Genomic DNA, 24337 nt, shown 5'->3' with positions numbered 1-24337 from the left:
CATTTTCTCCTTTCAAGGTAAAGTTAGGTAGGTGCTCAAGGTCAAGACTTGATTTACCTGAATCTTGTACTTCCAGTTTGTTCATTAGGGTTGCAATTTCGACGTCCTTATCTTCAAGTTCTTTTGTGAGAAGGATGACCTTTTGTTCCATTTTAGCCATCTTTTCTTCCATGGTAGAGGTATTAGTCATCATTATTGGCATGACCTTTAGATATGATGGAGACAATGATGAAACAAGATGAGTCAAAGGTACTTCATTCCTTAAGTTTCTCATCATGGGTGAAGAGTTGATAGAAAAGGTCTTTGTTGGGGATGATTCATTATCGATCTCTAAATCTTTCGAGATAGATGAATCCTTAGCGGTAGCTTTCCTATTTGCAAGAAAGCCCAAAGAGATGATAGTATGAAACTTGTTTTCTTTGGTTGGTTAGGGTTGAAGTTGATCGAGAGGTTTGGATCGATTGTGAGTGATTGGACCAACATAATCATCAGCAATTGAAGCATCAACCACTAATTTTCGGAAATTCTTGCTAGAGGCCATCAAAGCTGGCAGCAAAATGATGTCGAATTTCTTTTCTTTTGAAGGAGAAAACGACGAGAGGTCCCACTAGGTGTGCCAAAATTTGTAGAAGACTAAATTTCTAGTTTGAAATAAATCAAACAAGTAAAATAGTTTCATAAATGCAAATTTGTATTGACGAATATATGGTACAATTCTCTGTGATTATAAAAGAATAATCATCTGGTTCGATCTTCTTGCAAGACTTATTGATTGGAATTGTGATAATGTGATTTTGATTTAAACAAAAAATATCCTTCAATTTGGTTGAGGAATGGATAAAAAAAATCTTTGAAAAGGAATTGCAATGAATTTCTGGCTATGAGCTTGTTAGAAATTCTTTGTTCTTCACATTCTTCATGTTCTTTGTGTGTTCTTCGGGTTCTTTGTGCGTTCTTCTTCTTTGAAGGTTTGTGGGGGAAGTTCTTCGGTGTTTTAGAAGCTTGAAGTCATAGAGCTTCATTGATTTATGGTTTGTTAGGGTTTTGGAGGCTTTTGAGCTTAATTCTAGCAAACTTTAGTATCTAGACAAATAGTTTGGATGATTCTACTTCGAATGTTCTTCGATTTTGAGATTGAAGTTCTTGAAGGCTTTGAGGCTTGATTCCTGCATAGCTTCTGTACTTTTGAGTGCTTTTGAATTTTCTCTGATGCTGCTTGTGCTCTAGATGGCTTAGTCTCTTGAAATGGCTAAGGAAGGCTTCTATTTATAATAGTTTGGGGGTGGATGAGTGACACATGGCGGAGTTTGATTGGTGACACAGGTCACAGTCTGATTGGTCTGCTTATGTCATTGCTTACACTTACTGGATTGTATATGTCATTACTTACACGTGCTGGACTGCTTATGTCATCACTTAGATGCGTTGATGTGTGATTGATTTTTGCATGCATTTTATGCCTCTATTTCAATGGCACTTGGCAAATTTCTATTGGTTTTTGAACCTAGCAGCAGTACATTGCGCTTTGTAATTAGCTGTATTTTGTGGATTTGGTAGTATGATGTGTCAGCTTGTGATAGGTCGGAAATTTTCCCTCTCTACACCTTTGTTCTCATAGATATTCACCAAATTGAACATTATACCCATTACATGTAATCTTGCAAAAATACAGGTAAATGATTGAATGCATTACAATTAAATTTGATACGGAATTTAAGCCAATAAACATCAACTGAAAATCACAACTTTATAGTACTTATTTGTATTTACTGTGAAATGCCTTTGTGTGTATTCATGAAATTACAAGTTAGTAGTTATGATTCATGAACACTTGTACAACGCTATCTAAAACCTTCTATATATAGTGAGTCCATAATAACATAATAATTTTCAATGTTCAAATGACCCAATATTGGTGAAGGTACCTCCCCTTATTATGAGAGCTTGGGAGTTTTCCTTGGGCTTGCTAGTTTAAGCCCCAGAGGCTGGGTTTGGGGTGGAGTTTTGGTAATTAGGTAAGAATAAAAAATAATGTAGTTTTTGAGACTTGAAAAAAGAAACTTTCAATATCAATTATTTTATAAAATAAATGAGAAAAAAAATTAAAAAGCGAGAATGAAAAAAAAAAATTATGAGAGATATGGAGTAAATATTGCATCATATTTAAATCCCAACAGTGTACAACAAGTGGAAGTTGTTTCTTTGATTTCATTTCGGAGGCAAAGTATGTCGCTACAATAAATGAAATTACATTATTAACATAATACTCACTTCATCTCAGTTTGTTTGTCTTCTATTCTATTTTAAAATGTCCCAAAATATTGTATTGTTTCTAAAAATAAAAATTCTTAATTTACTAATATTCCTATTATACCCCGACTTTATTTTCAAAACCATTTGAAAAGAAAACTAACAAATATTTTAAAAAATCAATCTAATTGGGGCATCTTTTTAATTGTCTTATTAAGAATAACTCTTTTTTAAAAAGAGACTGATAAATTTATTTAAGGATAATTTTATAAATTTATATATTTTTAAAAGGCAGACAAAATAATAAATAATATTTTTTTAAAAAAATTTAATTTTTTAAGTAAGATAAATAAATTAGGACGGAGAAAATATTAAATACTACCACAAATGGGCGTATAATTGACCCAACCCAACGCCTACCAAAACTATCAAAATGAAAGAAATATCGTACAAACTACAAAGTAATTCCTACCACTGAAAGCAACATATATGGAGGCCACAGGATTATTGGACAAAGTATTAGTCATGTCGCTTATCAGAAAGTATTGGTCATGCTTATCAAAAAAATTAAAGTATTAGTCAAGCCCCTTTTTTGTTTTTTTTGATGGGGTAGTCATGTCTTCCTAACTGTAGTCTGTACCACACAAAATGCTAGATAGGTATGAAAAATGAAAGCCACAAACGTCACGTTAAGTGATGGAAAAACCAAGAAATGAGCAGTACTTTTAAGTTTGTTTTGTTAGGACACTCGTGTTAACGCGTATATAATAAAAAAATGCGTAAAATTTATACACCTGAGTTAAAAAATAACTATTTAAAAAAAAAGTTAAAAAATTATCTGCATCAATAAATTTATAAATGTGTATATCTTTATAAGTTAGTATAAAGTTATAAATCCATTAATAATTTAAGCCATTAGAACAATTATTTTTCTTGTACACAGGAATGGAGCCATTCATTGGCTTTCGGGGGACAAAATGGCCCCCCCAAAATTTTGAAAAAAAAAATTCAATAGTATATATATATATATATAGCTATCTAATTTTTAACAATTTGATTCAATAAAATTAAACTTGCCCCTTTAAACCAAGGCCCATAAAAAAATTACTGATCTAAAAATTCAAAAAAATAAATAAAATTAGAAAGCCCAAAAATATTAACTCAACAACAAAATCAATAATAATAAGTTAAAGAAAACTTAGCCCAATCAACAAATTTTACCAAAAAATTAGCCCAGCCCTTAAAAAGTATTTGAAACAAAATCAATGTGAATCTTACATACCAAATCATTCCATCAAATTCCAAAAAAGGGGAAAAAAAAAAAAAAAAACTGAACTAAACTAAACGTCAGAGACAAAGAGAGTGAAATATGCAGTAGCTGTGAACTTGAGTTTTGAGACTTGAGCTCTTGACAATGAGTTTCAAACTTATTAGGTTGCAGTGTATGGATGCAATAACGATGAGTTTCTTAGATCCAAAAATTAAGGGAGTAAGGGAGTAAGAAAACTTTTTAATTCTGATTTAATTTATAACTGAGATAGCAATTGATAAGCTTTGAAAAGGTTGTGTAAAAAAATAATTTTCATCTAAAACCAAGATAATGGGTAATGGCTGTAACCCACTAACTATCAATAGCATGTTTTTTAACTTGACACTATTTTTTGTTTGTTAACCTTTTTTTTATAAACAAACATTTGTTTGCTTTAAACTTTATTTACATTTTTTGTTTTGGTTCGTGGGGCATATTTATTTGATTTTTTTTGGTTAGGTATTAATTTCTAATAAAGTATATTTGGAAGATATGAAAATAATGAAGCATCTTAAAAATAAATAAATAATGGTTTTACTTTTTTTTTTTTTTTTTTTGAAAAAGAAATAATGGTTTTACTTCAATGAAGTTGGTATTACTTCATTGTATCGTAATGAATATAATGAAAGTGGATGAGNTTTTTTTTTTTTTTTTTTTGAAAATGAAATAATGGTTTTACTTCAATGAAGTTGGTATTACTTCATTGTATCGTAATGAATATAATGAAAGTGGATGAGCTTACATTGAGCTTGTCCACAAAATTCGATTCCTAGTTCTGTCCCTACTTGTATAATAATAATAATAATAATAATAACAACAACTAAAACACTTGACTTTTTGTTGTCCGTGTCTCATTGTGCCCCATGGCAACATAAATTTCTGCCACATGCTTATATTTAAAAATCGAATAGTTGTGTCTTTTATGCTTGGTGTTCAGCTGTATCGCTCTTGGGCAGTAGTTACAGGATTTAAAAAAAAAAAAAATTTAAAAATCATGGTAAATTACTTTCGTGGCCTAATGGAACTAATTTTAAATCATGATTATATTAATTTTAAAATCAATATAATCACGTTGTGTACAATCTACAGCCACCAATGTTTTGTTTTTTCCCAAGAATCAAGACTTGTAAAATCATTTAAGTAATCTTGCCTTCATTTGGGAGCACTGGAGGGCCACTCTGTTTGTAGTCTTTTAGGTTTGGACGATATTTGTAATATTTTTCTAGCAAGTCACAATTTATATGAAAATTAATAAATATTATGGATAAACTATCACTTATCCAATTTTTTTTAATTAATTGATTAAGTGAATTTTTTAATACTTCTTCTCATTGGGACTTGTCATCATTTTCTATATATAAATTAATTAATCATTATTTACAACAGCTTAAGGTTCTAAGGAATGCTAACTTTAACACCGCATATCATTGATATGATGGTCATTCTATAAGTGCAAAGTTCTTGTGGGGGTATGAAGGGCAAAGACTGGAATTTAAGTCTCTAAAAAAGAAGTTCACACATATATAGACATAAAGTGGACATTTAAGCTAGAATGAAATTTTTATCCTCTATATATAATCCTAACTTTAACAACTTAGCATCCGTATGTAGATACATAAATTAGCTTGATAAAAAACAAATCAATTTATAAACTTAAACAAACATGCCCTCTATCTTTATTCCGATTATTACAACATTAATTATTTTTGTTTTTGGTGTCTAACTATAAACTAAGAGATCATAATTAATTAATCTTATTTTCAGTTTAAGTGAAATTGTATTGGTGTGAAACAACTACTCTGTCACTAGAGGCGGCTCAACAAATTCGGATTCCGTAGGTGATATATTTCAATGAGACTTTTTTGTTATCACTTAAACAATATTTAACTAGTGTTTAATATCATTAATTTTTTAATAAAAAAAACTATATTCTTTTTATTTTGTAACATGCTTTTTATTTTTTTGGAAGAATGCTAAAGTTATAACAAATTTTACTAAAAAAACACTTAGAAATGATATAGTAATGAATATGATTAATGACATTTCAAGAAGATAATAAACAAATATTTGAATGAATGATGTTAAGGATATTATAAATTTTACAATATGAGGCTTACAAAGATATATCACCAATTACAAAAATTATTTCAAAAATGCATTTAATAAGTTGTTGATGTCCACAAATCATATTAATTGTCACATCAATTTGTAAAGGTCTTTAAAGTAAAACTCATAGTACATATTTCTTGTATTTTCCTATCTAAATTAGTTCTTGTAATTAATGACATATATATTTGTAAGACTTATGTATTTAAAATTATATTATTTCTAACATTATTTAATTATTTGAGACTTCTTAAAAGTACAAAAAAAAAAAAAAAAATCTACATCTCGAAAAATGTATTTTTTTAAAAAAAAATATATTAATATTTACTCCAAAATTTGGGAGCTTTTCTCTAATAGTGGGCTCAAGGGATGGCTTAAGTGACTTAGGTCTAGGGCTGGCCCTGCCTGTCACCTTCACTTTTGAAAGACTTCCACTACCGTGCATTAATTGAATCAGAAAGACTTTGCAGTTTGCATGCCTCACGTGGATGATCATTATCTCGTACATTTTTTGAGAGATCCCATCTCCAGATTTTCCAATGTAGCGTTATTGACTTATTTCTCCAAGATGGAATTCAAATACTGATTTATTATCTAATTGATTTTACCTTATTTTATCTGTAACATTGATCTTATGCATTTGCATTAATTATTATTGGGTTTTCTGCTTTTCTAAAGTGGAAAAAATCAGGCTAGGGATTACCTTTTTAGTTTTTTTGTTGGGCTGCTTAGTTTGTAAGCGATAATAGTGTTTTTAAAGCCTTTAAACACTTAAAAAACTATTAAAAACCAAAAGAAAAAAAGTACTCTCCGCTATCTTTATATTTGAGGTAGTTAACAATTTCTTTTTTTATGTTTGGAATTTAGCATATATCTCAAATTCGTTACTTTTTCAATTAAATTTAACGGAATCACAATAATTACAAATGCAATCCAAGAAAACAACATTGCAATTCTCAATTCTTTATTTTTCTTATAATAGTGTATGACTAATTAATAATTTATTCAAAATAATGCCATTTGATTTAACTAAGAAAATAACAAATTGAGAGAGTATTTGCTCATTTTTCAAACATAGAAGGGGAAATTGCTTAGATTCAGAAATAAGGAATGAATTGTTAATTATCCCAAACATAAAGGAGAAAAATGTTTTTTTTTTTTTTTTTGAGTGTTTGGATGTAAAAAAGAAAAGTAATGAAACAAAGGAAAGAAATATTTATTTTCCTTGTTTGGTTCCCAAAGAAAATGGAAAGGAAACAGATGTTTTACCTTCATTCCCCTTTTTATGTTTAGAGAAATTAAATACTACAGTAGATAATATTTTTTGATAAATCTAGAAAGGAGAGAATTTCTACTAAAACAAAGTAATGGAGAATTTAAGGCTATATGTGTAATTTTATACTATAAAAAACTTTCAAATTACTTTAACGTCTCACTCTTCCAATCAATAGGTCTAACAACCAAGTGTGGGTTTTACTAGTGCGACAAAAAAATTAAAAAAATCAGTAGATTTATGTATTTATTTTATTATTATTTTTAGTTAATAGAAAATCATAATTTTTATTGAGATTAATAAATTAAAGAAGGAATACATAACTTTGAAAAAAAGCCTCGAACCCTATAATATAATCAAGCTTCCATCTTATTGGGTGTTGTATACGTGGCTTGGTTTTTATCATGAGGCATCAATTTTCCCACATGAAATTGAGATTTATATTACTTATCAGCTGGCCGGGTGGAATATAGTTATATTTTTCACAACTTAATGAGAAAATGAGGATGGGAATGTAAGTGTCGGCTGCTAGCAATTGTTCGGTTTTGGGCCTTATGGCTTGTGGTGCTTGACAGCTTGAGAATGACTTGGAAATATGTTCATTCAATATTGATTTTTTGTCGCAAGGGGAAATACTCGTTGTATCCATATTTGCAAGTGGAAATTTATGGAATTTATTGTCAGATTGAAAATTAATAGAGAAACGATGAATAAAATATGGGGCGTCAAAATTATACCACAGCACACACACACACAGGAGTTGGGTGCATGCATTTTTGTTTTGTGGGGGGTGTGAATGCTCTAGATCTGGAGGCGCAATGTGAATTCAAACTTCAAAATCTTTCTACAACAAGAGGCCCACGCTGCCAAATAATGTGATTTGGTTTGGTCTATGGACGAAATCAGCTGTGGCGTTCAGTGGGCCGGGGTTATTGTTGTTAGAGAGACAAGGACGAATGAGAACGCGAATGAAGAATTGACTGACGTTTAGTCTACTCATGAGACAAAGGGAGTGACTACATTTTGTTACTTTGAATTATGTATTACAATACAGTTGTGATGGCTTTAGAAAATTTTTTTGAGGGTGGTCATTAAGAAACATAAATTATTCAAAATTTAATAAAAAAAGAACTTCATATATTGACAAAAAGAAAAAAAAAAGAAAAAAAAAAGCGCGTGCACACACACAAACACAAAGTCTTACAATTTTTTTCTACGAATTTTCTTATTTTGAAATCGTTATATGATAGTTTTATTAATAATGTTGCAAGCTACATCTTTTTTAAAATTATAGTTAAATAAAATTTTTCTTGGACTTTTTATTTTTATTTTTATTTTTATTTTTTATTTTATTTTTATGTAAGGATCTAATATATTGTTAAGGGAATTAAAGTTTAAGGACAAAGTTTGGCTACAACTCTCACTAAACAAATTAACATTACTACATATTTTGTAAATTTAACCGTAAAATTGCATGTTCTCTTGTTCTTAAAACACATGTCAAGTTTTATGTCAATCGAATGTTATTTATTATTTGACCCATAAACTTAGTTTTTATGTATAATTTTAGACTATAAAAATTTGAAATTTAAACATTTGATTAATGACATAGCTATTGATCTTTGATCTTTTTTGAAATTTTGCAAGTATAGAAGATATAAGAAGAAAATATAATTAAATGGTAGATTTGTTGAAATTCACAACCAATAAAAAAAATATTGAATGAAGTTGTAGTCTTAACTTACAACTAAGTTTGTTGTCAAATTTTGTCCAGAGTTTAGTTAAGTTGGGCATAAAAAAATTTAGGGTTGTCACAAAGTTTAGTTTGTTGCCAAATCATAAATTTTTAAAATTTATACATAATAATAATTAATTTTTATAGTTCAGGGTGGTCTTGTGACCACCTTGGACTCTATTTAGAGCCACCAGTGAATACATCCATTGGAAGGACTTAACCGGTTAACCCTAAGCTAATCATTGAGTAACCCTAAAGTATATAAGTCAAGATGTGGAATACAAGTAATTACATGACTACATGTAACATGACAATATTATAAATTGTATGGGTAGTGATGTACTTAGGATTTCAAACTAGAGGGGCTGGAGTATAAGCAAAAAAAAAAAAAAAAAAAACTTAGGAGTTTCACTTAATGTTCTATCAAGTGTTGTATACTGTGTTTGAAATTTTTATTTTTTATTTTTCATTTTAATTTTTAATTACTTTATAAGGGTAAGAAATGATACATATGACAGACTTCAGTTAGTAAAATATAAATTGAAAAACTTAGAGTGGAATAGTGGATTTTTATTCACCCCGTGGAGTCTATTTTGTATATGATAAAACCACTTTTGTTAGGTTGCGATCAGGAGCCATGAGGTCACTATGCAAAATTTTCATCACTGCCACTTGTTCTCCTTGAGTTTTTGTTTTTTTAACCTTGTAATATTTTGATATCTTCCATTCTTAACAGAAAATTAAGTAAAAATATGATAATCTTTCTTAAACTTTATGCTAGCTGTGATACAACCTTTAACAAAATAACTTTACTTAGTTCCCCCACCCCCCCCCCCCCCCCCAAAAAAATTTAAAGTAATATAAAAACGAATTTTCATTGATATATTATTATTTACCCCAAAACTTATCATGTTATCAAAGTAATTGGTTTTGATTTTTTTTTTCTTTTTATTTATTGAAACAAACACATACACACACAAATGAGAGAAAATGCGGTTCTAAATTCTAACACAAAAGTATACCTCAAACTTTACTAAAAAACCATGATTAATCAGTCTTGAATTTAAACCATGACTTTGCTCACCTTAGCTTCTATCTACTCGAAGCATTATATAGTTTGTTTCTGAATATAATACACTATAATGATTTAATTGAATACATTAAAGATGTCAATTGGCATTTAGTTACACACTTTTTTTTTGCTTCTGGTTTTCATTGTGCCCGATATTTTATTTTATTTTTAGTTTTAGTTTTTAACAGATTGCTCCCTTCCCTTCCAGGATAAAATTCACAGCCAACATGCACAAAAGTTGAAAGAAGTTAAGCACGTGCTGAAAAAAGCTGGAGAAGATCCATTGGAAGGTTTATATATGATTGATGCGATTCAACGCCTTGGCATTGACTACCACTTCCAAGAAGAGATTGAAACAATTCTACAGAGGCAAAATATGATATCTAGTGCTTGTGGTTATAATGATATCAACAATCAACTTTACGAAACTGCTCTACGCTTTCGATTATTGCGACAAGATGGTTACTACGTTTCTTCAGGTTGGCATTAATTTTCTTTTCTATAATTCATATATAAAGCCAATGGCATTGCTCATGGCTATAAAGTCATCATCAAGGGTGAGGGAGGGGTTTGGGATTTAGATTCTCACAAAGATCCAATAGCCGAGGGCTTATATATCGAGAAATTATTGTAGTGTACTTAGTAAGCTATATACTCCTCTTCCATAAATATGAGTATGTAAGAGAAAGGTATAGTCTATGAAAGGTGAGGGCTGAGGGGTCTGGGATTTATATTCTCACAAAGATCCAATAGCCAAGGACCCAAATGTTGATAAATTATTGTAGAGTACTTAGTAAGCTCCATACTCCACTTACATAAATATGAGTATGCAAGACAATAGAATAGTCCATCAAGAGTGAGGGTTGAGGGGTCTGGCATTTAGATTTTCACAAAGATCCAAATGGCCAAAAGCAAAAATGTCGAAAAATTATTGTAGTGTACTTAGTAAGCTATATACTCCTCTTACATAAATATGAGTATGTAAGAAAAGGGCATAGTCCATCATGTGCACTAAATGATTTTATCTAAACACCCCTACCCTACCTCCTGCTCTCCTTGTTAATTTGGTTTAATGGGGAATTTGTCCAATATTATGACTCAACCGAGCCAAACTGATTACACCTTTAACTAAAAGCCACTCGAAAATTTTATGTAAGAAAATATTTTAGAAATATTATCAAAACTGTATGCCACTTGATGCACCTACAATATGCATTTTGCAAGTTTTAGTACATCAAAATACAAAATTATGATTAATTACTAATTGTTAAATTTTATTATAAATATCTTGAATTTTTTGTAATAGAATTTTAGTTGGAATAAAATTTTAATTTCTTGAAAAATTAGGTACTATAGTTTTAACTAAATTACACTATCAATACAATTAATAAGATAAATTATTTTAATAATTATTGAGAGTGCAGCTACTTGTTAGCAAGAGAAAATACTCATTTGGTAGAACCATGATTTATAGGACTTGACTTCTATTTTATAGTATATGATTTATGATATATATGTTGTGGGATCAAACTTTTTTATTAAAAAAAAAAAAAGACCCCATTAATAATTCGACAAACGTTTTACACGTCTGCAATATAGATCTGTCATTTGTTATGAAATTATAGTTCTATCATTTTTTTTTTCTGCTTTCTTATTTAATTTTATAAATTCCTTTTACAATACAATACCATAACATCCTTTTATGGTTTTATACTATCCACAAATTTCAATAATTTGAAACTAAATTTATGNTATAAGAAAAAAAAAAAAAAAAAAAAACCCAAATAGGCATCCATGATTCCATATAGTATTAATAAACTATTAATTATAAGAGATTTAGGGTTCAATTCTCATCTACATTAAATAATGATTGATGTCTTGGTTTGGTAATAAAAATACAATCATTAGAAATGAAAACCATAGGTTGTGAAGCTTTATCCCAAAAAAAGAAAAAGAAAAGAAATTATCAACCAAAACAAATACACAAAATCATTGTTTCTTTACACATTAAGATGAAATCAGCTACCAACAAAGACAAAAAAGAAAACACAAATAATATTGTTTCTTAATACTAGGCTAGCTAGGATTTTTAAATTTTTTAAAGTTTTATTTTTGTTAAATTTTTGGATTGAGTAGTTGCTAGTTAGGCTAATTGGAGGGAGTGGCCTAAGGTTTTGGAAGAGGAGACTAACAACAAAAATGAAAAAAATATAACTAATAAAATAATTTTTTTCTTAGGACCAAGGGTGCTCGGGCTCCCTTAGGCCCTCCTCTAGGTTTCCCTGTGTATGGGTATAATGAACTTAAGACTGAAATCTCTTACATCCATCCTCAAACTTAAGGTGGAAGTTTGAGAACATCTTGATAGGTACGGGTCCTATATAAAATAGTCCGAGCATAACTTAAATTGAAACAAGTAAGATGGTTGTTGTCTATAGTGATCAATGACAATTAACAACGCTTAAAGGTTTGGAAGATGGCTAATACAACCTAAAGATGAATGTTTTTGTGACCAGGTTGAAGGATGGTTGTACGGTGCTCAAGTATGGCAAATGGAAGATCGATGTTAGCAATTATGGTGATTAATGCTGAACGGTGGTTAGAAAATAATTTATTTCTAACACTTTCTAAGTTAACGGAGACATACATAATTTAAATTTCTCATTTCTTAACTATCAAATTAAAAAAAAAAAATAATAATAATAGTAGTAGTAGGACAAAGACAAGTGCACGGTATCAAATTGAATACGTGCATTTTCAAGAGTGGGCCTACGGGCTGAAACATCCTATATCCCACAATACCTATCAACGCATTGAATTCAGAAAATTGGATAAAGAATGCCATGATATCAAATTGAATACGTGCATCTTGAAGCATGATAAACATGGTCCCACGGAATTTAATGTATCTGAAACATCCTAATACTTATCAACGCATTGAATCCTATAAATTGGATCAAGAAATCTCCGAAGCATTAAACTCTACACAAGAAAATTTTCCCTCCCACTCCTCTCTCCCATTTACTTTACTTGTGATACTCATTCTCTATGGCTTTGTCTTTTAAGCCCTCTTTTCTTCCTACAATCCTCCAATTGCTCCTAAGAGGATTCCACAAGCTACCAATTCAGACCACTTCAGCCAGAATTCTTTGCCTAGTGCTCACAAATTGAGCATTGCCCATGATCACACATTGTCTCTCCCTTTAAAACATCACAACTACAGAAGCAAACATGATGCTGTAAGTTTGTGTCCTTTTTAATGCCACCAATATGATTGACTATCATCGAGAAAGTATCCGTTAAAACCATCTCATGAGGTGTCCTCATATTTGATGAGCCTCACACATTAGTGGGATTCACATGTTTTGAGAGGGTGGTCCATGAAACCCTCTCATAAGTTAATCTTTCCATTGTTATAGTCACTAAACTAACCACTATTCCTTTGAGAGTAAAACTATTTATCCATTTTCTTAGGAGTTTCACTTAATGTTCTATCAAGTGTTGTATACTGTGTTTGAAATTTTATTTTTTATTTTTCATTTTAATTTTTAATTACTTTATAAGGGTAAGAAATGATACATATGACAGACTTCAGTTAGTAAAATATAAATTGAAAAACTTAGAGTGGAATAGTGGATTTTTATTCACCCCGTGGAGTCTATTTTGTATATGATAAAACCACTTTTGTTAGGTTGCGATCAGGAGCCATGAGGTCACTATGCAAAATTTTCATCACTGCCACTTGTTCTCCTTGAGTTTTTGTTTTTTTAACCTTGTAATATTTTGATATCTTCCATTCTTAACAGAAAATTAAGTAAAAATATGATAATCTTTCTTAAACTTTATGCTAGCTGTGATACAACCTTTAACAAAATAACTTTACTTAGTTCCCCACCCCCCCCCCCCCCCCCAAAAAAATTTAAAGTAATATAAAAACGAATTTTCATTGATATATTATTATTTACCCCAAAACTTATCATGTTATCAAAGTAATTGGTTTTGATTTTTTTTTCTTTTTATTTATTGAAACAAACACATACACACACAAATGAGAGAAAATGCGGTTCTAAATTCTAACACAAAAGTATACCTCAAACTTTACTAAAAAACCATGAATAGAAGAAATATATTGAACACTATAATTACATTAAAAAAAGGGGAAAAAAAAAAAAAAAAAAAAACTAAGTCACGTATAGAGCTTCTTGTATATTTATTGATACATTTTCAAAATTTTATACTTGTACGTTGATTTTCTTATTTATTATTCTTAAGTAATTAATTAAATTATCATTCTTGAATATTTTTTATAAAAATATTTGGATTATACTTTTAGACAGATCAACTGATGAATATATATAATATTTTTTAATATCTTTTACTATTCACTATGCATAAAAAATAAATTGATTTTATAACTGTTATATTTACATGACAATTAAATAATTTAATTTCTTACTGGCTAGCTATGACCTTTTTTTTCAACATCGATTTTGCTTTCAACTTTGTCTTTTAATCTTTGTTATCCCAACTTAAAGCCTAATCCCACCACTAATTATTCAAAGCAATAAGGATACAAAAACTAAAACTAAGGGGAAAACAATTTTGTTCCCATTTGTAATCCTTTACTATTTGATTTTAGAACAAAGCTATATACTCGCTAAATGAATATTGTATATACACTTGTACAGCGTTGTTTAAAAACTTCAAGGACAAGGAGAGGAAGTTCAAATCAAGTCTAGTCGGAGATATAAAGGGATTGAAGGGCTTATATGAAGCTTCTCAGTTAAGTATTGAAGGAGAAGATATACTTGATGAAGCTGGAGAGTTTAGTCGCCAATATCTTACGGAATGGGCGACCCATCTTGATCATCAACAAGCCATTCTTATCACGGATACACTGAAGAATCCCCATCACAAGAGCCTGGCAAGGTTCACGACTAAAAACATTCAAACTAACATTCAAGGGAAAAATGAATGGATCAATCTTGTGCAAGAACTAGCTCAAATAGATTCCAACATCGTTCATGAAATACACCAAAAGGAAATTCATCAAATTTTGAAGTAAGTTGAGCAGTGATGTTGAGGATTTAGTTTGTATTTTATAGTATATTATTAACGATTTACTTAAATCTTTTTATTTGTTTTAGATGGTGGAAAGACCTAGGCTTGGCCAATGAGTTGAAATTTGCTAGAGACCAGCCACTTAAATGGTATATGTGGCCCATGGCATGCCTCACAGATCCAATCATGTCGGAGCAAAGGGTTGAGCTCACAAAACCATTGGCACTACTCTACATAATAGATGACATATTTGATGTTCGTGGAACCCTCGATGAACTTAAACACTTTACAGAAGTTGTCAATAGGTATGGATCGGTAGTTGAATAATATAATAAAAATGTTAAAACTATAACGAATTTTACTATGAATTAACGTAACTATAAAAATGATTGATTTCACTTCAATATAACATATAATAATAAATATCTTAATTAGTATTTTGTGATTAGTGATGCATCATTATATAAAATTAATGCAGTAAAACTTGTTATACCCCCATATTTATTTGAAAAATAAAAATAAAATTGCATGCAGATGGGAACTTGATGCTGCTGAGCAACTACCAGACTACATGAAGATATGCTTCAAGGCTCTTTTTGACATTACCAACGAAATCTGCTACAAGGTCTACAAAAAGCATGGATGGAACCCCATGGAAAGCCTTAAAAAAAGGGTATAAAATAATTTAACACTGAACCTAGCAAGAATTTATTAATTGAGTATGGATTTAAGAAAGTTTATTGAGCTATGTGTTTGAGAATTTATATTAATATTTACAGTGGGCGAGATTGTGCAACGCATTCTTAATAGAAGCACAATGGTTGGCTCATGGGATCTTTCCAAAGACAGAAGAGTACTTGAAGAATGCCCTTCTCAGCACAGGAGTGCATATGGTGCTTGTTCATACTTTCTTTTTCTTGGGTCAAGGCATAACCAATGAAACTGTAAATCTTCTTGATGATGTTCCGGGCATTATATCTTCTACTGCGAAAATTCTTCGTCTTTGGGATGACTTGGGAAGTGCCAAGGTAACATATAATTTAGTGATGAACCTTTTCCTTTTTTAACAAAGAGATTTTCATTCCCTATTGTGACCTTTTAGGTGGGTTAAATACAAGAAAGAAAAGAAAACTTAGATTACTTCGAACAGAATCCAGCATCCTAACAAAACTAGTGTCGGAGTTTTTAGTTAAGAGCACAGACTTGAAGGAACTGTACACTTGCCTTCTTTTACACGCTTGACCAAGGAACAAAATTATAAAATAGATATCACTTGCACCACTATGAGTCTATGGCGCTAAATTGTTCTTGGTCCTAAGAAATAGAGACTGATAATGGAACAAGCAATCAATTGGGACTCAGGTATTTGCTAAAACCTAGGACTATCAGATAAGCTTAATATTTTCGAAACAACTTTAGCTAGCAAATGAACAGAGTTTCTCTTTAAACTAGTTTAGAGAAAAATTATTCAAATTTCTCATATACTTCTTTTATGGGTGTAAATTTTGAAAATCTAACAGTTAAATTTCATGTTTCTTATATTCTTAACATGAGTATAAAATTTCTTTCGAATCGGATGTTATTTATTATTCGAAAAATAAATTTATTTTTTATACATAATTTTAGATCACAAAAAGTTGAAATTTTAACATTTATTTGATGATATAACAATTAATAATTGATTTTCTTGAAATTTTGCAAATATAAAGAATATGTTAAGAACATGCAATCTAATTGTTAGATTTCAAAATATACACTCAATATAAAGATATATGAAGAGTTTGTAGGGGTTCTTTCCAAACTAGTTTGGAGAGAAACTTTATTCTAAGCAAATGCTTTCTATAAAGTTAAACTAATTAACTAAAAGATCATTATTAAAGATTTTCAGATGAAATAATACACCTAACAAACACAATAACAATCATCTCCATGAGGCATTCCCGAATGGAGATGGTCTAGCTTATGTTTACTTAGTTATTACTAATCCCATGCATGGTGAAGATTAAAGGAAAAAATTTGACTTCAAGTAGTTTTAGAAGCATTTTTTTCCAACCCATTAGTGATGAATTATAATGCTAGTCATTGGTATTATTTAAACAAGTTATACGACTCATTCAAAAAGTCATATGACTAAAACTGCACATAAATAATCTCTTTAATTGTTACATATTAAACTTTTGTTTGGATACAGATTATAAATGAAAATTATTTAACTATTTAGTTTATTTTTGCTACTATTTATGGATTCCACTATACTTTTTGATATTATTCATAAGTTTCATTGTACTATTTCAATTATCTTTTACATTTATTTACAATACTTTTAATAATAAATTTTTAATTTCAGCAAAATAAACATGCCAACAGACTTTAAGTTTGTGCCAAACATTTTTCAAGACCAAATATTTATGTTATATTGTTGTTCTTAGTTACAATGAAATTAAGAGGGTTCATTTCACAATTAGGATGATGAGACCTTTTAGGTTGACTTTATATATATATATATACAATTAATAGGTCTAAGGCTAATAGTACAATAGTATAGTAATAGTACATTGATGGGACAATTGACAAATAATTCTATAAAATGAAAACATGTATAAATGTTATATATTAAAAATGGAATAAAGTTAAATTACCTATAAAAATAACTAAGTCTGCAGGGGTAAGAAATTCATTTTTAGAAACTTGAATCTTTATTCTTGTTCCTACATTTCATAAGTAAATATAAAGTGAAATATTACTTGCTGAAAGTTAGTCAAAGTATAATTATATTAAAAAAATTAAGGTTTTAAAACATTTTATATATGTGCCGTGTTATTTTTTATTTTTTTTATTTTTTATTTTTTTGTATATGTAAATAAATAACAATTATGAAAAAAAGGAATAGTTGAAAAAAATGGTAGATTGTTTTTTATCAAATATCTTTCTTTGTTGAAGGGGCTACCTAGCTAGGTAAGATGTGTTTTCAAGGGTCACAGGTTTAGCTAACCAAGAGCTTTTAGGGTCATCCAAAATTTTGGGGGCACCCCTAAGCTACAACGCGGATCGATCCACCCCTTGATAAGGGAAGTCGTGTGCTATTCATAAAATTTATCGTCTTAAGTTGTTTGTTGCCAATAAAAGTGAGTGAGAAAATTATATGGACAGAAAAATGAGGGAGAAAGCTATGGACAAGTTATTTTGTGAAACGCAAAATTATAAGATTAATTTGTTTCGCTGCTATTATCAAATTTTGCAGAGCAAAACTAAAGCTTATTGTGAACGAATTGGAAAAGAAAACTATTCATTTGTTTTACTGTGGGCCTGTGACATAAAGGAGAGAAGAGTGGCTATAGATAGATGGTTTTCCTTTATTCAAAGAGGACATGTTTAATTTAAGACAAAGAGTACTCCATTGAGGCCCTTAAAGTTTATGGCATGCTGCTCCACTCCATGGTTGGCAGGTTACTTTTTGCGATAATTCTCTGGGATCTGGGTGTATAGAAGAGGAAATAACAAAGGTTCTGTTGCTCTAGGATAGTGAGTGTATGTATGAGTGGCTAGTATCATTCTAGCTTTTTAGGCTGGCTAGCAGTATTAGCCATTTGGACCTACATTTGCCAATCATTACCTGAAGGTTCTATGGCACACCAATTAATGCGGAGACCCACAAATTGTTGGCTAGCGCAATAATATGATCTTATCTATCAATAGTCACGTAGTAAGGAGGAAAATTTTCTTCCAAACCAGTTTGAATGTAAACACAAAGCACAAAGTTTTTCTCTTTGGTTGAATCTCCTCTAAAATATGTGTAATAGCAATGTGTATTATTTAAGTAAATTACATAACTTTTTATATAGGTCATATAATCAATCACCACATAGTGAAGAGAATTAGAGAAATTTTTCTTAAGACCAGTTTGAAGGTAAATTTGTATTTGTTTTGATCTTGGTGGACTTAGTACGCATTTGGATTGCGTTTGTGTTGCAACTTTTTTTTTTTTGGGGGGGTAGGGTTTAGTTTATATACCTAGGGTAAAAACACAAAACCCTAAACGTTTAATGAAGTAGGGCTGAGTTGGAAAATCTGCAGAATATTCAACCTGTGCGATTTTCGATCGATCGAGTCTATTATTCGATCGATCGAGCCAGGCCGAAAGTCCCAAGTACTTCTGCAGCCACTCGATTCCAACTTTACAATATTAAACCAACTTTGAGCAATTCTAAACAAGACTAAATACATTGTTTTGATCATGGTTTGCCAACATTACAAATTAGAGTTCTAAATACAAAAACTCCTAAGACCTTAGAACCTAACATTTCTCTTTAAATTAGTTTAGAGAAAAATTCTTCAAACTTCTCATATACCTCTTTTTTTTGTGTAAATTTTGAAAATTTAACAATTAAATTTCATGTTCCTTATGTTCTTAATATGCATATAAAATTTTGTTCAAATCAAATATTATTTATTATTCAATCAATAAATTTATTTTTTTATAAGTAACTTTAGATCACAAAAAGTTGAAATTTTAACATTTATTTGATGACATGGCAGTTGATTTTTGATATTCATGAAATTTTGCAAATACAAAGGATATAATAAGAACATGAAATCTAATTGTTAGATTTTCAAAATTTACACTCAGGTGGGGTTTGGATTCCGCGTTTGAGTTTCAGCAAACGCATTTTCCTCCTTTTTTTTTTTTGGGCTGCATTTTTTGACTTTGGGAGACAAAAAATCTGTGCATGAACAGTGCGTGTACTGTTCACACACTGTTCATGCACTGTTTATGTAATCAAAAATATTAAAAATGGGTCCCACGACACTATTCACACATTTAAAAATTATTTTGCTACAGTGTTTTCAGTTTTCAGTTTTCAGTTTCAGCAACAATAAGTTCAATCCAAACACACCCTCAATATAAAGATATATGAAGAGTTTGTAAGGATTCTCTCTAAACTAGTTTAGAGAGAAACTTTGTTCGAAGCAGATGCTTTCCATAAGTTAAACTAATTAACTTAAAGATCATTATTAAAAAATTTCAGATGAAATAATACACCTAACAAACACAATAACAATCATCTCCATGAGGCATTCCTGAATGGAGATGGTCTAGCTTATGTTTACTTAGTTATTACCAATCCCATGCATGGTGAAGATTAAAGGACAAAATTTGACTTCAAATAGGTTTAGAAGCATTTTTTTTTTTCCAACCCATTAGTGATGAATTATAATGCTAGTCATTGGTATTATTTAAACAAGTTATACAACTCATTCAAAAAGTCATATGACTAAGATTGCACATAAATAATCTCTTTAATTGTTGCATATTAAGTTTGTGCCAAACATTTTTCAAGACCAAATATTTATATTATATTGTTGTTTTTAATTAGAATGAAATTTAGAAGGTCCATTTCACAATTATGAAAACGAGATCTTTTAGGTTGACTTTATATATATACACATAATATGTCTAATAGTACAATAGTATAATAATAATACATNGAAAACGTAACGCCAGACGCAAACGCGATGGCCAAACGGACACAAAGAGTCTGTTTGGATTGAACTTATTGTTGCTGAAACTGAAAATTGAAAACTGAAAACTGAAAATACTGTAGCAAAATAATTTTTAAATGTGTGAATAGTATTGTGGAACCCATTTTTAATATTTTTTTATTTCATAAACAGTGCATAAACAGTGCGTAAACAGTATAACACTGTTCATGCACAGTGTTTTTTTCACTCAGAGTCAAATAATGCGGCAAAAAAAAAAAAGAAAAAAGGGGAAAACGCGGGATTGAGGAAACGTAGACGCGCAACGCGCAATCCAAACACCCTCAAAGTCTTAAATTAAACATGTCATCTTTGAATAAAGGAAAGCCATCTATCTATAGCCACTCTTCTCTCCTTTATGTCACGGGCCCCCAGTAAAACAAATGAATAGTTTTCTTTTCCATTTCGTTCACAATAAGCTATAGTTTTGCTCTGCAAAATTTGATAATAGCAGCAAAACAAACTAATCTTATAATTTTGTGTTTCACAAAATAACTTGTCCATAGCTTTCTCTCTCATTTTTCTGCCCATATAATTTTCTCACTCATTTTTATTGGCAACAAACCACTTAAGACGATAAATGTTATGAATAGCACACGACTTACCTTATCCAGGGGTAGATCGATCCAATTTGTAGCTTAGGGGTGCCCCAAAATTTTAGATGACCCTAAAAACTCTTTTTAGCTAAACCTGTGACCCTTGAAAACACATCTTACCTAGCTAGCTAGCCCCTTCAACAAATAAAGTTATTTGATAAAAAACAATCTACCATTTTTTTTTATTATCAACTATTCGTTTTTTTCATAATTGTTATTTCATTTACATATACAAAAAAGTCACACACACACACACATATATAAAATGTTTTGAAACCTTAATTTTTTAATATATAATTATACTTTTACTAACTTAGCGTTTGCGTCTGGCGTTACGTTTTCAGCTTTTTTTTTTTTTTTTTTTCACATGCGTTTCAAGCTTTCCCCAACGGCTTTTTTACTGTGCAGCACTGTAGCGGCTACTGTTTAATGAACAGTAGCCGCAATAATGGACTTTTCAACCCAAATTTTACTGTTTACGGACCCACAATTTTCACTTTTCAGCAACTTCTTTTATTAAAAATGGGTCCTACGGTACTATTCATACATTTAAAAATTATTTTATTACAGTGTTTTTAATTTTCAGCTGTATCCAAACGGATCCAAAGAGTACTCCATTGATGCCCTTAAAGTTTATGGCATGCCGCTCCACTCCATGGCTGGCAGGTTACTTCTTGCAATAATTCTCTGGGATCTGGGGGTATAGAAGAGGAAATAACAAGGTTCTGTTGCTTCAGGATAGTGAGTGTATGTATGAGTGGCTAGTATCATTCTAGCTTTCTAGGCTGGCTAGGAGTATTAGACATTTGGACCTACGTTTGCCAATCATTACCTGAAGCTTCCAGGTAGTGCTATGGCACACCAATTAATGCGAAGACCCACATATTGTTGGCTAGCGCAATAATGTGATCTTATCAATAGTCACGTAGTAAGGGGGAAAATTTTCTTCCAAACCAATTTGAATGTAAACACAAAGCACAAAACTTTTCTCCTTGGGTGAACCTCCTCCGAAATATCTGTAACAACCATATGTATTATTTAAGTAAATCACGTAACTTTTTATACAGGTCATATAATCAATCACCACATAGTGAAGAGAATTAGAAAATTTTTTCCTAAGACCAGTTTGAAGGTAAATTTATATTTATTTTGGTCTTGGTGGACTTAGTTGGTCAATAATGTCACACTTGGTTTCAATTTTAGTCCATTTGTTGATTTTATCCTCACTGGATCCATATAAACCTAGGCCTAGTTACACTTATTATTAGTAAAGTTTTAAATATTGTTTCAGCTGAAATGAACCTTATACAAAGTGATGTTAGATCAATAACAACTGTCATAGTTTTATAGTTGAGTGGTATTGACTAAATTTTTATAAGGAAAAATAGAATTCAAATCCTCATCCCCTTATTGTAAAAAAAAAAAAAAAAAAAAAAAAACCTCGACAAGTTACCAAATAATGTCACATCCAATGTTTGAATCTTGCTCTTTCTAGTCACTGAAATAAACCTGGTTTTAACTACAGGACGAGAATCAAGATGGGCGTGATGGATCTTATTTAAAGTGCTTCATGAAAGAACATCGTGGCTCTTCAATCAAAGACACAAGAGAACATATAATATCTATGATTTTAGACGAATGGAAGTGCCTCAACAAGGAATGCCTCTATTCATATCCATTCCCTGCATCTTTTAAGAATGTTTCTCTCAATGCTGCAAGGATGGTTCCTTTGATGTACAATTATGATGACAATCATCGCCTTCCAAGTTTAGAGGAGCATATGAAGTCGCTGCTAATTGGTGGTGTTGTTACACAACAAAATGAACTAACTATTGTATCACAGATCAAGGCTGAAGGATAAGGAAGCCAGATCAAAATCAGAAGTGAGCAAAGATATAGAGAATGAAGAAAGACCAGGCTAAACAACATGTAGTATTGTTTCTATTACTAGTGTTGGTTAAACTGTATGTAGTTTAGTCTAGTCTAGAAATGGGCATGTGCTGTGCACGTGTGTGATTAGTTGTAATCTTCTTGTTTGTTAGAATCTATTATAGTTGTTAAGTTAGCTAGTTAGCTTCTTTGTTGTATATAAACTACAGCATCAGTGTATCATTATTGAAGTTAATGAGAATTTACTCTTAACAAATCTCATATGGTATCAAAGCCTAAATTGCTCTAATTTCTCCCAAATTTCTAGGTTTTTCTTGAAAGCTTTGAAGCTCCTTCAATGGCTTCGACACCTACTTCTTCCTCTTCTTCCTTTGAGAAAGATCCAGCATTGATAGAGGACATCTCAAATCCTCTGTTTCTTCATCACGCTAAAAGTCTTGGAGCTATGCTTGTATCTGAGGCCTTGATTAGTAAGAATTACCATGCTTAGGCTCGATCAATGAAGAAGACTTTGATTGCCAAGAATAAGTTTGGTTTTGTCAATGGCACCATTACTCTTTCTTCTCCATTGGTGAAAACTCTAGCAGCAATTGATGCTTGGATTCATTGTGACAACATGGTGGGTTCTTGGTTGATGAAGGTAGTTTCACCTCAAATTAAAATCAGCATTGCTTATAGAGACACAACATTGGAAATGATCTCAGAGATACACATTCTCAAGGCAATGGACCTTTTTCAACTACAAAAGGAAATTGCATCAATCAATCAAGGTTCGATTACCACCTATTTTACTCAATTGAAAGTCTATTGGGATCTACTTTAGAATTTTAGGCCTACTCCAACTTGTTCTTGTGGAAAATGTACTTGCAATATTTCTCAAAAGATTGAAAATATTCATTTTCAAGATTCAATGATGCAATTCTTAATGGGTCATAATGATTCGTATTCTCAAATCAAAGGATAGATTTTGCTAATGGATCCACTACCATCCATTAACAAAGTCTACTCCTTGTTGATTCAAGAAGAAAGGCAGAGAAATGTGGGAAATAACACTAATGTTCTCATTGAGTCTACTGCTCTAGTTTTGAAAGGTTCCAATTCCACTGGTCCTAATCCCAATTCTAATTTTTCTGGTTTCAATTACTTTGGAAGTTTTCATTTTTCTAGAGGAAAGAATTCAAGAGGCAAAAATGGGCCTTTTTGCACTGATTGTCAAGTACTTGGTCATATCATGGATAAGTGTTTCAAGTTGCATGGTTTTCCACTTGGGTTCAAGCCTAAAGGCAAGACTTCCATGGCGAATCAAGTGGGCATTCAAGGTGATTCTGCTAAGAAGGTTCAATCATCGATCCAATACTGCTGCTCATTTTCCTTTTACTCAAGAGCAATGTCAGCAATTCTTGACTATGCTACGAAATCAAATGCTAGTTGTTACTCAATTTAATATGGGAAATAAAGAAGTTCATATGGCTAGCAATGTGATCAAGTCTCATTCAAATCTTTAATC

At 30.7% G+C, this 24337-nt stretch overlaps 1 protein-coding gene across 1 annotated transcript; it reads left to right on the top strand.

Moving 5' to 3' along the window:
* Positions 1-275: 275 nt before the first annotated feature.
* On the top strand, positions 276-22921 carry LOC112039898 ((3S,6E)-nerolidol synthase 1). Its single transcript, XM_065781357.1, has 7 exons — positions 276-401; positions 9954-10224; positions 14434-14806; positions 14893-15111; positions 15341-15479; positions 15586-15834; positions 22466-22921. The coding sequence occupies exons 1-7, from the start codon at positions 276-278 to the stop codon at positions 22799-22801; spliced, it is 1713 nt and encodes a 570-aa protein (XP_065637429.1). The 3' UTR covers positions 22802-22921.
* The last annotated feature ends 1416 nt before the right edge of the window (positions 22922-24337 follow it).

Source organism: Quercus suber, unplaced genomic scaffold (assembly GCF_002906115.3).
Source record: "Quercus suber isolate HL8 unplaced genomic scaffold, Cork oak 2.0 scaffold_264, whole genome shotgun sequence".
In the NCBI taxonomy this organism is placed as follows: domain Eukaryota; kingdom Viridiplantae; phylum Streptophyta; class Magnoliopsida; order Fagales; family Fagaceae; genus Quercus; species Quercus suber.
This window is presented reverse-complemented; position numbering and strand designations above follow the sequence as displayed.

Excerpts from the sequence above, each read along its gene's own strand:
- LOC112039898 (XM_065781357.1), top strand. The coding sequence starts at position 276 with ATGGGTGAAGAGTTGATAGAAAAGGTCTTTGTTGGGGATGATTCATTA. Across the intron at positions 15,480-15,585 it reads TGGAAAGCCTTAAAAAAAGG|TGGGCGAGATTGTGCAACGC; the intron begins GTATAAAATAAT and ends TAATATTTACAG. Across the intron at positions 15,835-22,465 it reads ATGACTTGGGAAGTGCCAAG|GACGAGAATCAAGATGGGCG; the intron begins GTAACATATAAT and ends TTTTAACTACAG.